Consider the following 15302-nt stretch of genomic DNA (forward strand, 5'->3'; position numbering starts at 1 on the left):
GAAGTGGGGTTTGTCGAGATAAATGTCGATGGTGCAATCAACTCGGAAGCTGGACTAGGTGGAGTGGGTGGTGTTGCTCATTCTTCTACGGCGTTTCTCGCTTCCTGGTGCAAACCGCATGTCGGTGTTACGGACCTCCTCATTGCTGAGGCCTTATCACTGCGAGAGGGAGTTCTCTTTGCTCGTTTGCAAGGCTACTCACATGTGATAATGGAATCCGACTGCCTAGAGATAGTGAATCTCTGGAACACTCGCCACGACTCTCATTCGGTTTTGACTCCTTTACTAGTAGAGATTGGAGAGCATGCTATGTCTTTTGATTCCTTTGCAATTCAGCATGTAAAAAGGTCTGCTAATCTCCTGATCCATCTTTGTGCGAAGCGTTCCAGCTCGCTGATGGTGACCGAGACTTGGCTAGACTCTGAACCCTCGTTCCTGATCAGTAGCCTGATGGCTGATGATCCTAGGAGCGTTTTTGTTTGAATAAAGCTCTCACAATCCCCCGCAAAAAAATCAGCCTGCCCGCTTGCTTGCATGCAAGTTTTGCACGTGGGTACATCAGCTCTCGGATGATTTTTTCCAGAGATCAAAACCCAACATTGGGTATTATCTACTCCCTTGATCCCAAAATAAGTGACTCAACTTTGTACTGTCATGACCTCTCATATTGTTTAATCTATATATAGAGAAAATAATAAAGCTACATGATTGAGGAATGTTGGCTCCCACGCTCCAAGTGAACAAAAAATCGTTAAAAATACTAAATAAATTCAAAACGTTCTGATTTTTTCTTGGAGAAAGATGCTTGAGTACATGATGTACATGCCAAATTTTGAAACATTTGAATGTCTAAGTAGCTCTCAGTAAAAAAGTCAAATTTCAGGACCTAATTTTGTTTTTTTTTGTGAGAGCTAGCTAGTCAGAAGTCCAAATGCTTTGAAATTTGGCACGTACCTCACGCATTCAAATGTCTTTCATGCAAAAAGAATATCATTTTTTTCCTTTCTCTATTTTTTTAAAATTTACTGTTCACCGGGTGCAGATGAGCCTTGGCTCAGAATTGGATATTCGATATAACAATAAGTTTTACTCTAAAGATGTAAGTGGAACACAAGAGTAAATGGTGAAGCCAATTTTCTTCTGGCCCGTCCGTCGTGGGCAAAGACCTCTTCAGGCCGGTCTGTCGCAGGCAACCGGAGGGGAGCAACGACGAGATTTCGACCAGCGAACCAACTGTCTGGCGCTCACGCCGACGCCGTTCTTCTTCCTCCACACTCTCCAATTTCCACCTCGTATAGCCAATCCAGAGCAAAACTACAATACATTGGTCGCTTGCCGTGCTCAACTACAATACACAATACATCAGTCCAGAACACAACCTGCAGGTGTCTGGTGCGCTGCAAGACGCATTTCACCATCGCCAGTGGAAAAGCTCTAGACACCACGTGCTAGTTTGGACGTTGTGCTTGACTCACAATGCTTACTTATACTATTATTTTCTTCTTTTTTTTTTGAACAGAAGTGCTTAGTGACACACACACAAAGACTCACCAGTGTTTTTGAACCGAGGTGAGCACCCAGCCTATATTTGTAGCCTCTGCACAACAAGCTTCCGCAGTAGTCTGCACGCCCTCACCACCGTTCACCATGCCGCCCTTCCTAATTGTTTTCACCCTGCTCTCCTGCATCCACACCCCAGCAAACTCTGCAGCGACGGACACCATCTTGGCCGGCCAATCACTTGCCGTCGACGACAAGCTCATCTCCGGCAACGGCAGGTACGCGCTCGGCTTCTTCCAGGCCGAAGGCACCACCAACTGGTACCTTGGCATATGGTTCAACACAGTCCCTAAATTCACTCCAGCATGGGTTGGAAATAGGGATAACCCAGTCAAGAACACCACCTCACTTGAGCTCACCATTTCCCACGATGGCAACCTTGTCATCTTAAACCGGTCCACCATGTCCATAATCTGGTCCACACAAGCAAACATCTCCAGAAATAGCACCACTGCTAGGCTGCTGAGTACTGGAAATCTCGTACTCGCAGACTCTTCAAACTTGTCAGAGTTTCTATGGCAGAGCTTTGATCACCCCACGGATACATTTTTTCCTGGGGCCAAGCATGGATGGGATAAGGCCACCGGCCTGAATCGCCGTTTTGTTTCTTGGAAAAGCTTGACTGACCCAGCTACCGGTGTCTATTATTATGAGGTAGACCCGGCCGCTTTTGACCAGATAGTGCTTGTAGCACTCAACTCATCCATACCCTATTGGTCCAGCGGTGCATGGAACGGCAAATATTTTTCTGGAATTCCAGAGATGGCTGCCCGCCACTCTATTAGTGCAAATTTTGTCCACAATGACAGAGAGAAGTACTGGACATATAAATTAGTGCCTCAATATATGGATCCCAATATGCTTACTCGTAATGTAATTGACATCTCGGGTCAAATGAAGACATTCATTTGGATGAAGGGCACACCTGATTGGGTAATGATAAATGCCCAACCAAGAGATCAGTGTGACGTTGATGCAATTTGTGGACCTTTCACAATTTGCAACGATAATGATTTTCCGCACTGCAATTGTATGGAGGGCTTCACCATAACATCCCCCAAGGATTGGGACCTAGAAGATCGAGCAGGTGGGTGCTCAAGGAAGACTAAGTTAGACTGCATTAGCCATAGAGGAACAACACATACCACAGACAAGTTCTATTCTATGCCATGTGTTAAGTTGCCCAACGATGCCCCAGAAGTTGATGCTGCTGCAAGTGCGAGTGAGTGCGCACAAGTTTGCCTGAATAATTGCTCTTGCACAGCCTACTCCTTTGGCGACAATGGATGTTCTATGTGGCATAACAAATTGCTCAATATAAGAGCACTACCATGTAGTGGCACTACCAATTCAAATAGAGAAACTCTTTACCTTCGTCTTTCTGCTAAAGATGTACAAAGTTTGAAAAAAAACAGAAGAGGGATTGTTATTGGAATTGTAACTGGTACAGGCGTTTCTATTTTAGGCTTATTTGCACTTATCCTCTTACTGATGATCTGGAAGAACAAACAGAAGAACTCTGGTCAGATACTGAATGATTCTCAAGTTTGTACTGGAGTCATTGCATTCAGATATAGTGATCTACAACGGGCAACAAAAAAATTCACAGATAAGTTGGGGGGAGGTGGTTTTGGTTATGTATTCAAGGGGTTTATAAAGGGCTCCAATGCCATAGCAGTGAAGATGCTCAATGGTGCTTATCAAGGAGAGAAGCAATTCAGAGCCGAAGTGAGCACAATCGGAGCTGTTCAACACATCAATTTGGTTAAGCTTGTTGGTTTCTGTTGTGATGGTTCCAAGAGGTTGCTTGTTTATGAATACATGTCAAATCACTCTCTTGATGTCCATCTATTTCGAAGCAATTCTACCATGTTGAATTGGACTGCTAGGTATCAGATAGGCCTAGGAGTTGCAAGAGGGTTGGCCTACTTGCATGACAGCTGCCGAGACTGCATCATACACTGTGATATCAAGCTAGAGAACATACTTCTTGATTCTTCACTCCTTCCAAAAATTGCAGACTTTGGAATGGCAAAACTTATAGGAAGGGATTATAGCCGAGTATTGACAACAATGAGAGGTACTACAGGGTACCTTGCGCCTGAATGGATAAGCGGTGTTCCTATTACGCCGAAAGTCGATGTTTATAGTTACGGGATGGTGTTGCTGGAAATAATATCTGGAAGGAGGAACTCATGCACATCATGTCCTAGTGGTGGCAATGCTGATGTTTACTTCCCTGTGTATGCCGCACATAAGCTTCTCGAAGGAGACATCGAGGGTTTGGTAGATCACAAGCTACATGGCGACATCAAACTGGATGAGGTTGAACTAGCTTGCAAGGTCGCGTGTTGGTGCATCCAAGATGATGAGCTTGATCGACCAACAATGGGACAGGTAGTTCAAATTCTCGAAGGGCTAGTTGAGATCACAATGCCCCCGGTACCAAGACTGCTCCAATCTATGGCTGGAAGCGTGCATCAAAAATGCCCCTAATCTTTTTCGTATCAAGGGAACTAGCTGTGTTGTGATGTTATGATATATGTCTATCTTTAAGGCTAAATTTGTAATTGCTATACAATTGTAATGATTATGATTGAAGAAACAACTATGCTTTTGTATAAATTTGTAACAGTTTGAAATATGCCCTAGAGGCAATAATAAATTGTTATTGTGTTATTTCCATGTTCATTATTAAGTTTATATTTCTGATGTACAAATGTATTGGTTCTTGAATATGAGGTTTGGTGGAAAACCCAAATACATATGTGGAAATGTAAACACTAATTGATATCTAGTCATGCCTCTAAGACTGGCTCATGTATTGATGTTGATCTTGTTTTCCTAATCATGAGCATTGTGAGTATGCTATCAATGTATGAGAACAGTGGTGTCATGCTAACAAAGGAGTTGGATAGACACAACTTATGAATTATTGGGAGATGACTTCATTTTTATGTTATCCGTATTTCATATCACTTGTGCACGATTGCATAGTTCCTTGGCCCATGAAAATATTGTATATCAACATACCAAATGGTTACTTTGGGGTTACCGAATATCACTTTTGTAACTGGACTTAAATAAAAGTACCTAACGGGTATACTGGAAAGGTATGTCTTGATATCAATAGTTCAAGACTAGGATTTGCTCCTCTCATGATAAAGAGATACTGTTTGGGCCCACTCGGTGTTATGTTGTCATTATCGTCTGGCGAATACGAGTAAAGAGAACAAAACCGGTAACAAGGATAATCGGTATAGTGATTGAGGAGTTGATCACAGGGATATCTATAATCACACTTCGAGTTTTGTAAATGTATCACGGGTCAAAGGGAATTGTATTCGTAAACAAATGTTCGACCGAGAACTTCGTGAGTATGCGGGAGTTAATATGGGTGTCCAAATCCCGGTGTGAAACTGCTTCCTGCCATGGTAGAGTTGTCGATGTCATAAATGTCATAACCGAACACATATTCACATCATTAGCCTCCCTATCATTACTAGGATATTGATTACGTACTAATCGAGATACTTCATAGTGGGCAAACAATATTACATTACTTGTTCCTTTATATAGTAAATGTAGCTAGGCCATGGATGTTATTGAGGCGTGCATGTTATCATGCTGCCAACTCAACAGTTCAATTGCTTGTTTGTTTCAGGCATAGTTAAATTGCTCTTTTCAATTGCTTTATTTGTCCTCGATTAGTGAGATGCTCAAACAATGATGCCTGATGTTGGGTACTTGTATAACTATTAGTTGACATAATTAAAGGCTTTACCATTTAATTACTCTAGTGAAGTGTGCCTGAAGCTTTGAAGTCTATTAACCAACTATTCTTGCATGAGGCTCACAATCTAGTTTATACTAGTTGAGTGCCCGCGCGTTGCCACGGGACAACAAACCTACGTCCCGTTCACCATCATCATTGATCTCCACCGCCGACTCAACCTTGCAAGATGTCTCACCATCATTGTTGAATGCACAATCAGCCTTGCTCTCCCTCATCATCAGTTCAAGAGAGGGTCGTCGCCCTCCCGTAGCCCTAACAACCTCTCTACTTAGAGCACCATCCCATAAAATATTGGCTTATGTTTTCTTTTTCCATACGATATACTTATCATCGTTTCTCCCATCTAGCTATGTTCCTCAATTGTCCACGGGGTAAATGTATGTACATCTAGCTATGTTTCCATACAACAATTTATCAAAGTTTTCCCATTTCTCCCATCTAGCTATGTTTCTCAATCTCCACTCCATCCCCCGGAGAAATAAGGTTGCCATTTTCCAACCTCAATTCATTCATGGAATTTTCATTTGGCTCTGTGGCTCATTTGAAGAAAAATAAATTCTCTGTATTAAGATAATCCTGTTAGTACAAAAGTGGGGTGCCCTTTGGTAACCAATCATCGATAATGATGATACACTTAGGAAATTAACACTGAAACCTGAAATTTTGTCTACTAACCAGATGATCCATGCTAACTATAGACATGTACTCCTTATAATAGTATTCATTGTAAATGCTTGTCTATGCCCAAAGGAAGAAAAAATATAAGAAGCTCTACAATACTGGAATAAATTTTAAAGAAGTCTTCTCGCTTAGGGTGAAAGTAAGCAAAGGTGACAGAATAAGATACCTGATAATGTCGATTAGAAACCCTGCGACCAGGCAAGATTGTCAATAATTTACACAATTGGTGCTTGTTCTAGTCATTACCCTGTACTTGGCAGAAGTGCAATTATTACCACAGATTGCTAGCTAATAACCAAACAACCTGTAATAAGTGTAATAACCACACTTTGCATATATGTATGCTGATAGAAAATGTGATATTTGAAAACGAAAAAATAGAACATGAAAGGGGCTATTGCATCAATTCTTACATTAGGACTGCACACAAAAAAAATCCGTGCAATCGTTAGTGCGTACAAATATTAACAACAAAAAAAATGCATGTTTCAGTTAACAACAACAATACCACGAGTTCTGCTACTCTTCTCTGCCGTAAAATGGTGGTCTGGAACTAAAAAGGATCTAACTCACCTATTGATTGGTTTCCCCCAGCCCCCTGCTTTTTTAGACACGCGTACCGCTATTGGCATAGATGCCCCTTGAGTGCAAGCACAATGGAGCAAGTTTACCACGCATTTTCTGCTCCCCTCCACCATCTCCACTGTGGTCATCTACCTCCCATCAGCACTGCATCAGCCTGCATGAAAGCAAAAACATTATTGCAATTCAGTTGGGTAATTTCAACATTATTCCCATCACATTCAGGGTTAAGGTGCACAACCTAAATAAGAAACTTGTGCTCTTTAACGGTCCACAGTAAAGGTAAAATAAGAAACTGATTCGACTCTTCTATATGCAACTCCTCTATTTTGCAATTACCATAACCGAAAGAATATTCAGAGTCATTGTTCCCTGCATATCTTCTCACCTTCACCATAAGCCATAAATAAACTTGTTTATTTTGATAGTACAATACAAGACATAACTAAAATAGAGTCATCTTTTAGAAATTAGGACCTGATAGCAAGTCAAGAGGATTGAACAATGAAAATAAATCAAAGAGCGGTGTTGTGATAACGATTCGATTTGGTCGAGTTGCCTATGAAACGTGTCTGTCAGCATCAATCAACTGAATCTAGATATATGACAAACATGCAGTGGGATTGGTGAAGAATTGCCTATGAATTCAGTCAATATCATGCAACAGAGATGTCAGCGAAGGGAGACGTAGTCTCATATGGGCAGCACAAGTGCACAACAGGCACAACGGTGCTGACGTTCTCCACCATGGCCTTAGCAGCATGGACTATGTTGGCCATAGTACCTCTATTACGGTTTGCATGGGGAAAAATTAACAAAATAATCAATTACACAAATAAGATGAGCCACGAGTGTACCAGTCATATTCTCTTGAATGCGGATTAGCGTCCGCCTGCATAAGCTCTGTTGCGCTGACTTCTCAGCCTTGTGGTGTCCATCATACTGCACGTGAGAGGAGATTGGGGTCGCGGTGACAACTTCAATTTGGTACCTTGTTGTACCAAGAGAGCAGAGAAGGTTGGTAGCTCGTGCTTCGTCGCTGCCAATTTGGTCCTGCCAATTGCAACATGAGTGTACCACAGAGAAACACAAACCAGAGAGAAACTATAATCAGTTTCAGTTAGTCGATGAACCAATTATCAGCAGCTAGATCCCCCAAAATCCATCCCCATACCACGCCCTCACATCATCCATGGCGGACTGCCACGGCCTCATCGAGCTCGTTCACACCATGGAGCACCGCCACGATGTCTTCGTGGGCAGCCGGCGGCTCTCGGAACCGTACACGTGCTCACGCTCCCGCCCCGCGCGTGACCCCTTCGGCGACCTCTCCTGGCCAGCGACTCCTTGGAACCCTCCATGTGCCCCCGCTCCCTCCCCCGTCGTGCGACATCATCCTCGTCACGGCTGAGGCTCTTCACCAGCCTCTGCAACCACTACCCAAACGGAGGAGCCCTAATTGTTCGCGATGGGCGCTGACGGCATGGTGGCTCTCAAGATCGCAGCAAGGGGCCGGGATAGGGACACACCACCCCAGGCCCAGTACGTCCTCTAGTGCCGACGTACCGGCACTCTCCTTCTGCACCGCTGCCAAGCTCGCCGATGGTTGGAGGCGATCTAGAGTGGTATAGATAAGAGGGAGGAGTAGAGAATTTCTTCATGCGACTGGATCCTAGAGCGATGACCTGGACCGCGACCGCGGGGCGAACGAAGAGGGGAGAGCAGGAGACATTTTTTCTCAGGATCGGGAGAGAGACGGGATCAGGAGCAATGGGTGCGGGAGACGAGGAGGCTGCATGGGCGTGGGATCGTGCATTCGTGAGCCGTGACGAGGATGATGTCGTACGGTGGGGGAGGGAGCGGGGGCACAGGGAGGGTTCCAAGGAGCCGCTTGAGTGAGTCCTGAATTAGGGGGTCCTCGGACAGCCGGACTATATGTTTATGCTGGATTGTTGGACTATGAAGATACAAGATTGAAGACTTCGTCACGTGTCCGGGTGGGACTCTCCTTTGCGTGGAAGACATGCTTGGCAATTCGGATATATAGATTCCCTTCTCTGTAACCGACTCTGTGTAACCCTAGCCCCCTCCGATGTCTATATAAACCGGAGGGTTTAGTCCGTAGGACAAGAACAATCATAATCATAGGCTAGCTTCTAGGGTTTAGCCTCTACGATCTCGTGGTAGATCAACTCTTGTAATACTCATATCATCAAGATCAATCAAGCAGGAAGTAGGGTATTACCTCCATAGAGAGGGCCCGAACCTGTGTAAACATCGTGTCCCCTGCTTCCTATTACCATTAGCCTTAGACGCACAGTTCGGGACCTCCTACCCGAGATCCGCCGGTTTTGACACCGACATGGGTGCTTTCGTTGAGAGTTCCACTGTGTCGTCACCAGAAGGCTTGATGGCTCCTTCAATCATCTACAACGATGCGGTCAAGGGTGAGGTTTTCCTCCCCGGACAGATCTTCGTATTCGGCGGCTTCGCACTTCGGGCCAACTCACTTGGCCATCTGGAGCAGATCGATAGCTACGCCCCTGGCCATCAGGTCAGGTTTGGAAGCCTGAACAAGACTGCCGACATCCGTGGAGACTTGATCTTTGACGGATTCAAGCCCATGATAGGTGCACCCTATAGCCACGATGAGCGTGACCTAGATCCGCCATCGGACGGTGTTTAGGAGATCCCACCTGCAGCTGCCCTGGCTTTAGATCCAGTGCAGATCGTGCCATCCGAGGACGGGAGGATTAACCCCGCCACAGAAGCCGCACACTTAACGGCGATAGAGCCGAACACAGACTTCGCTTCCAATGTGGTCTATGTCATCGGACCCTCGGGCCCGTTTCCGGCCATAGGCTCCGAACCGCGTGCATCCGTGCCCACCAGATCTAACTGGGCACCGATCATGGAGTTCAGCTCCGCGGATATCTTTCAGCACTCGCCCGTGGACGACGTGCTAAACTCATTAAAATCTCTCTCCTTGGCAGGAGGCTCTTGGCCGAACTATGTCCGGCTTGAGTGGGAAGCGGATGACGAAGGAATTCGTTACCCACCCACCACCCACTTAATAGCCACTGTCGATGACTTAACCGACATGCTTGATTTCGACTCCGAAGACATCCACGGCATGGACAACGATGCCGGAGAAGAACTGGAACCACTGCCCACAAGGCGCTGGACAGCCACCTCATCATATGACATATATATGGTGGACACACCCAAAGAAAACAATGGCGAGGTTCAAAAGGATGCGACGGAGGGTAATAACCCTCTCGAGAAGCAGCCGAAGCGTTGACATCAGCGGCGCCGCTCTAAACTACGCCAGGGTAGAAACAGCGATACCGGCACAAGAGATAATAGTACTCCGGACAATGCCGAAGACGAAAACAATCCCGTCCAGCCAAGCTTCGAACAGGCCCGACGGGAGGACGGGCAAGCTAGCCCTGATGAATAGGCAATGGATGAAGACTCGGAGGACGATAATTACATGCCCCTCTCCGAAGATGAGGTGAGCCTCGGCGACTACAAATTTACCGTGCCTGAGGATCCCATCGAGCAGGAGCGCTTCAAGCGCCGGCTTATAGCCACTTCAAAGGGCCTGAAGAAGAAACAGCAATAGCTTCAAGCTGATCAAGATCTGCTCACTGACAGATGGGCTTAGGTCCTGGCGGCCGGGGAATACGGACTCGAGCGCCCAACCAAAAGTTACCCGAGGCGCAGGTTGTTACCTCAATTCGAGGACAAGGCACTAGAGCCTATACTACCAGCGCAGGATGCAGCTGATTGACCACCTCGTGGCCAAGACAAAGCGGCGTATTAGCCCGAACACCAGCCCGCACCCCGTCGCCGAACAAATGAAAACACGAAGGCTCGGGGCTACACGCATGACCTGCGAGATGAATTGGAAAACAAAGCACGACAGTCAAGATTGATCTACGGATCCCGGTGGCGTGCCCCAACGCGTGACGATGACCTTACTCATCCGAACTACGTCACGATATAGCCTGGCATAGAGGCGCCACACCCCCCCTATGCTTCATTGACGAAGTAATGGAGCATGAATTCCCAGAAGGTTTAAACCCGTGAACATCAAACCATATGATGGGACAACAGACCCCGCGGTATGGATCGAAGATTTCCTTCTCCACATTCACATGGCTCGCGACGATGATCTACATGCCATCAAGTACCTCCCACTAAAACTCAAGGGACCAGCTCGGCATTGGCTAAATAGTATGCCGGCAAACTCCATTGGTAGTTGGGAGAACCTGGAAGACACATTCATTGACAACTTCCAGGGCACTTATGTGCGACCACCGGACGCTGATGACTTAAGTCACATAACCCAACAGCCCGGAGAGTCAGCCAGAAAATTCTGGACTTGGTTCTTAACTAAAAAGAACCAAATTGTTGACTGGCCGGATGCCGAAGCCCTAGCGTCCTTTAAGCATAACATCCCTGACGAGTAGCTCGCCCGACACCTCGGTTAAGAGAAGCCGAAATCCATGGTAGCCTCACGACACTCATGACCCGCTTTTGTGTGGGCGAGGACAGCTTGCTAGCTCGTAGCAACAGCGCCTCAAGAAAGCCTGGAACTTCTGCATCCAGAGATAACAACGGCAAGCCCCGACGCAGTAAACACAAGCGTCGAAATAATGGCGACAACGCCAAAGACACGACCATCAATGCCGTATTCAGCAGCTCCACTGCCGGTCAAAGGAAGAAACAATTCAAAAGAAACAGTCCGGGCACATCCAGTCTGGACCGCATACTCGACCGTCCATGTCAAATCCACAGCACCCCAGGAACACCAGCCAATCATACTAACAAAGAATGTTGGGTCTTCAAACAGGCCGGCAAGTCAAGTGCCAAAAGAAAGGAGAAGGGGTCGCAAAGTGATAACGACGACGAGGAGCCCCGACCTCCAAACAAAGGAGGGCAAAAGAAGTTTCCCCTGCAAATTAAAACGGTGAATATGATACACGCCACCCATATTCCCAAACGGGAACGGAGGCGCGCACCTAGGGACGTCTATGGAATGGAACTAGTCGCCCCAAAATATAACCCATGGTCGTCCGGCCCGATCACCTTTGACCGCAAGGATCGTCCGACCAATATCCGTCAGGGCGGCTCAGCCGCACTAGTCCTTGACCCAATAATTGACGGATTCCACCTCACTAGAGTCCTTATGGACGGGGGCGGCAGTCTGAACCTGCTTTATCAGGATACAGTGCGCAAGATGGGTATCGATCCTTCAGAGATCAAACCCACTAAAACCACCTTTAAAGGTGTCATACCAGGCGTTGAGGCCCGCTGCACAGGCTCCATCACTCTGGAAGTAGTCTTCGGACCCCCGGATAATTACCGCAGCGAAGAGTTAATCTTTGATATCGTCCCTTTTCGCAGTAGCTATCACACAGTGCTCGGGCAGACCGCGTTTACTCGGTTCAATGCGGTGCCACACTACGCTTATCTTAAGCTCAAGATGCCCGGTCCACACGGCGTCATAACAGTTAATGGCAAAGCTGAACGCTCCCTCCGTACCGAAGAGCACACCGCCGCCTTGGCAGTAGTAGCGCAGAGTGGCATTTTTCAATCGAACCTTCATTCGACAGCCAGGCTCCCGGACACCGTCGAAAGAGTCCAAACTACTCCGCGGCAGGATAGCCCAACTTGTCAAGAGCTCAATTAACCACTTCGGCGATAGGCGGAGGCAAAGCTAGGTTTGGCCCTACAATGCGGCTTAACCACTCCATGGCACACAAACATTTTTTGCATTTTCTTTTCAGGTCCAGTTTTGTGTAGGCCATCACTGGCAGCCTGGCGACCGGACCTATGAAGGGACAAAAATACCAAGGAGGGAAACAGCTCGAACGCGTAAGGGAGTCTTTAGATATTCCCCTCGATGATCATCCGATTATTATTCGGATCCGCAACAGCCCCCCCCCCCCTGGTCTCAGCAGGTTCTGAAGTCATATTTCTTTTTATCACACTACTTGTATTTGTACGCCTCAATGTATTATTCAATTACAACATGCGGCTTTATATGACGCTTACTTGCTGTTCTGTATTATTGATATTTTTTGTCAATTGGCAGCCGTACACTAAGGTACGCCTTAATACGCCAGGGGCCTCGTTGTACCCCTAATACGGCAATGAAGTCCGAACACCCACACGGTCGTTCGTCACCCCGAACTTATAGCATTATATGCATCGGCTCCGAATCATGTCTTGGGTCAATACTTGGGTTGCCCGGCTCCTGTGCTTGCTACCCTACGTTCTGCTATATCGGCTAGGGTAAAGGGGGAACTACTGCGATTGTGTCTCGGTTCTTCCGGACGAGCACCTCAGTAGAGAAAGCCGAAAACTGACTGTCATGACGCGGCGAGAGCTGGTCAGCTGTTCGAGAGGTTACAAAATCTTTAAGGATTTCTTCCGCACTATGCGGTAACTAATGCAGCGTGTGACGGATCGACTTTTTCTTCCGATCAGGTGCTTATAGAGCCCCTAGTGCGGTCTTCCGAACACCAAGGGCTGCGCCTACCTTTTTTTGTCAAGCTCCTATGGCTATGTGAGGAGAAGATTGAGCTTCTAACTAAAGAACTAAACACTCTTAAGTTAGCTCATGAAACTATCTTCGAAGATCATTGAGAACTTTTAAGGGCTCATGAGATGTTACGCTTTGAAAAGCTCAATCTTGAGCAAGAGCATGAGTTCTTAAAGGAAATCAATGATGATCTCCGTAAGAAAAGTTCTTCTTACATTGTCAAGCATTTACTCTTATCTACTTACATGCCTCAAGTCAAGTCTAGTAACAAGAACAAGAAAGATTCTTCCTGTAGTAGTAACAATAATAATGCCAAATCCAATATTGTTGCTTCTAGTAGTTCTCTTGATTCCACTAATGATTCTTTTAGCCAAGTTACACTTGAGCAAGAAAATAGCTTATTGAAGGGAATTATAGAGAAAGGTGTATACAAGAGCCTTGCCGGGAGTAAGCAATTCGAGGAAATTGTACGCAAGCAAGGAAGGCACCGGAAGAATCAAGGTGTTGGTTTTGAACGAAATTTCAATGCCAATGGAGTTGAGTGGGAAGAAGATCAATACCCCAAGATGAAGGTTGTTCCTCAACAAGAGAAGTATGATCCTACTTCCTTCAAGGGAACACAAGCACAAGATTATCTTCCACCACAAGACCACAAGAACAAAGGCAAGGACAAGCTTCAAGAGGAGATTGATGCATTTGAAGAAGCACCTAAGGCCTTGGTCATGTGGGTTCCCAAGACTACGTCAAGTTATACCTCATCAAGTACAACTACAACTCCAAGGATTCCCATCAAGATGATGTGGATCCCGAAGAAGAAGAAATAGAGAGTTCTTGAGGGTGACTCCGCCAACATTCTTCACTCATATCATTATCGCAAGGACAAGTGCAATCAACTTTCATATCTTGCAATAGTTCAAGGAGTCACAAACCCTCATGTTGGAAAGGCAAGGGACAAGGTAACCTAATATTTTCATGGACATCATCTTGTGTGTGCATCACTCTATGTCTATGGATATTCTTGTTTGTTCCTTGTGGGACTAACCCATGTAGGTATTGAAAGTGCAACTCACTCCAAATGATCTACATCAACATTGAGCATCCACATCTTCAACACCTACATGAAGTCATCATCGACAAAACCCAAGGTTAGTTCATCCCTCTAAGGGGGTATCTCACATCTAGGGGGAGCTTAACTCTAAGAATTGAGTCAAAGCAACTCTAATGATGTGAACACATCAATGCATTATGTAAAAGTGGTAACCCCACTTGAAGCTTAAACGATGAGTATGACTTATGATCAAATGTTCTCATTTGACTCCTAAGTCAATATACTCATATATAGATGACCTAGTCATCGCCAATTGTTTGATAGATGCTAGAATTGGTTATGCATGTTTTGCCACATATTTCATTTGCCATTTTATTGTGTGAGCATGTTGGTTGCATATTTTACTCATTCGAGGACATCCACTTGTTGTTTTGATTGATTGGTTTCTTTTTCTTTTGCCAAGTGGATGGACAAGAATGCCTAAGAACCTACACTAGCTATCTATGCGTTTCTCGTCTCAAACTCTATTCATGCTACATCACAAAATTTGATCAAGTCAGATTCGAACCACTCTGTGTGAGGAGCACTCGGAGTCCCCGATTCGTCATAGACTTAAACTTCCAAAACTTCTTTGTGCTTTTCGGTCTGACCGATTCTTCCATTTCGGTCATACCGAGATCACTAAGTCGATCTAGGTTTTCAATCTCGGTGCAACCGATTTGAACTTTTTGGTCACACCGAGTTGCTGTAACTGTCAACAGTTATGCATCACGGTGCCACCGAGTCGTTCCACTCGGTCACACCGACAGTGTCGGGCTATATATTCACACGGGCAAAAATTTGGAAAACTTTCTCCAAACCTCTTAGCCCGCGCATAGCTCGCTCTGCCTTCTAGGTCTCCGGATCATCGACTTCGTCGCCAGCCGCCTCCAGTCGCTGGTCTCCGCCGCCGTCAACAGATTTCATCTCCGTCGTTGCCGCCGTAGCGAGTTCATCGCAGAACTAGGGTATGAACTCGATCACAGTGCTATCCTCGTCTGATTCTCAGCACATTGTGTTCATTATGATTCTTGCCACGATTG

General features: G+C 45.9%; 1 protein-coding gene across 1 annotated transcript; it reads left to right on the top strand.

Moving 5' to 3' along the window:
• Nucleotides 1-1647: 1647 nt before the first annotated feature.
• LOC123172897 (G-type lectin S-receptor-like serine/threonine-protein kinase At2g19130) lies at nt 1648-4072 on the top strand. Its single transcript, XM_044589788.1, has one exon. The coding sequence runs from the start codon at nt 1648-1650 to the stop codon at nt 4054-4056; it is 2409 nt and encodes an 802-aa protein (XP_044445723.1). The 3' UTR covers nt 4057-4072.
• The last annotated feature ends 11230 nt before the right edge of the window (nt 4073-15302 follow it).

This window comes from Triticum aestivum, unplaced genomic scaffold (genome assembly GCF_018294505.1).
Source record: "Triticum aestivum cultivar Chinese Spring unplaced genomic scaffold, IWGSC CS RefSeq v2.1 scaffold15207, whole genome shotgun sequence".
Lineage (NCBI taxonomy): Eukaryota > Viridiplantae > Streptophyta > Magnoliopsida > Poales > Poaceae > Triticum > Triticum aestivum.

What these genes read in the sequence shown, in the direction of transcription:
- LOC123172897 (XM_044589788.1), top strand. Translation starts at nt 1,648, where the DNA reads ATGCCGCCCTTCCTAATTGTTTTCACCCTGCTCTCCTGCATCCACACC.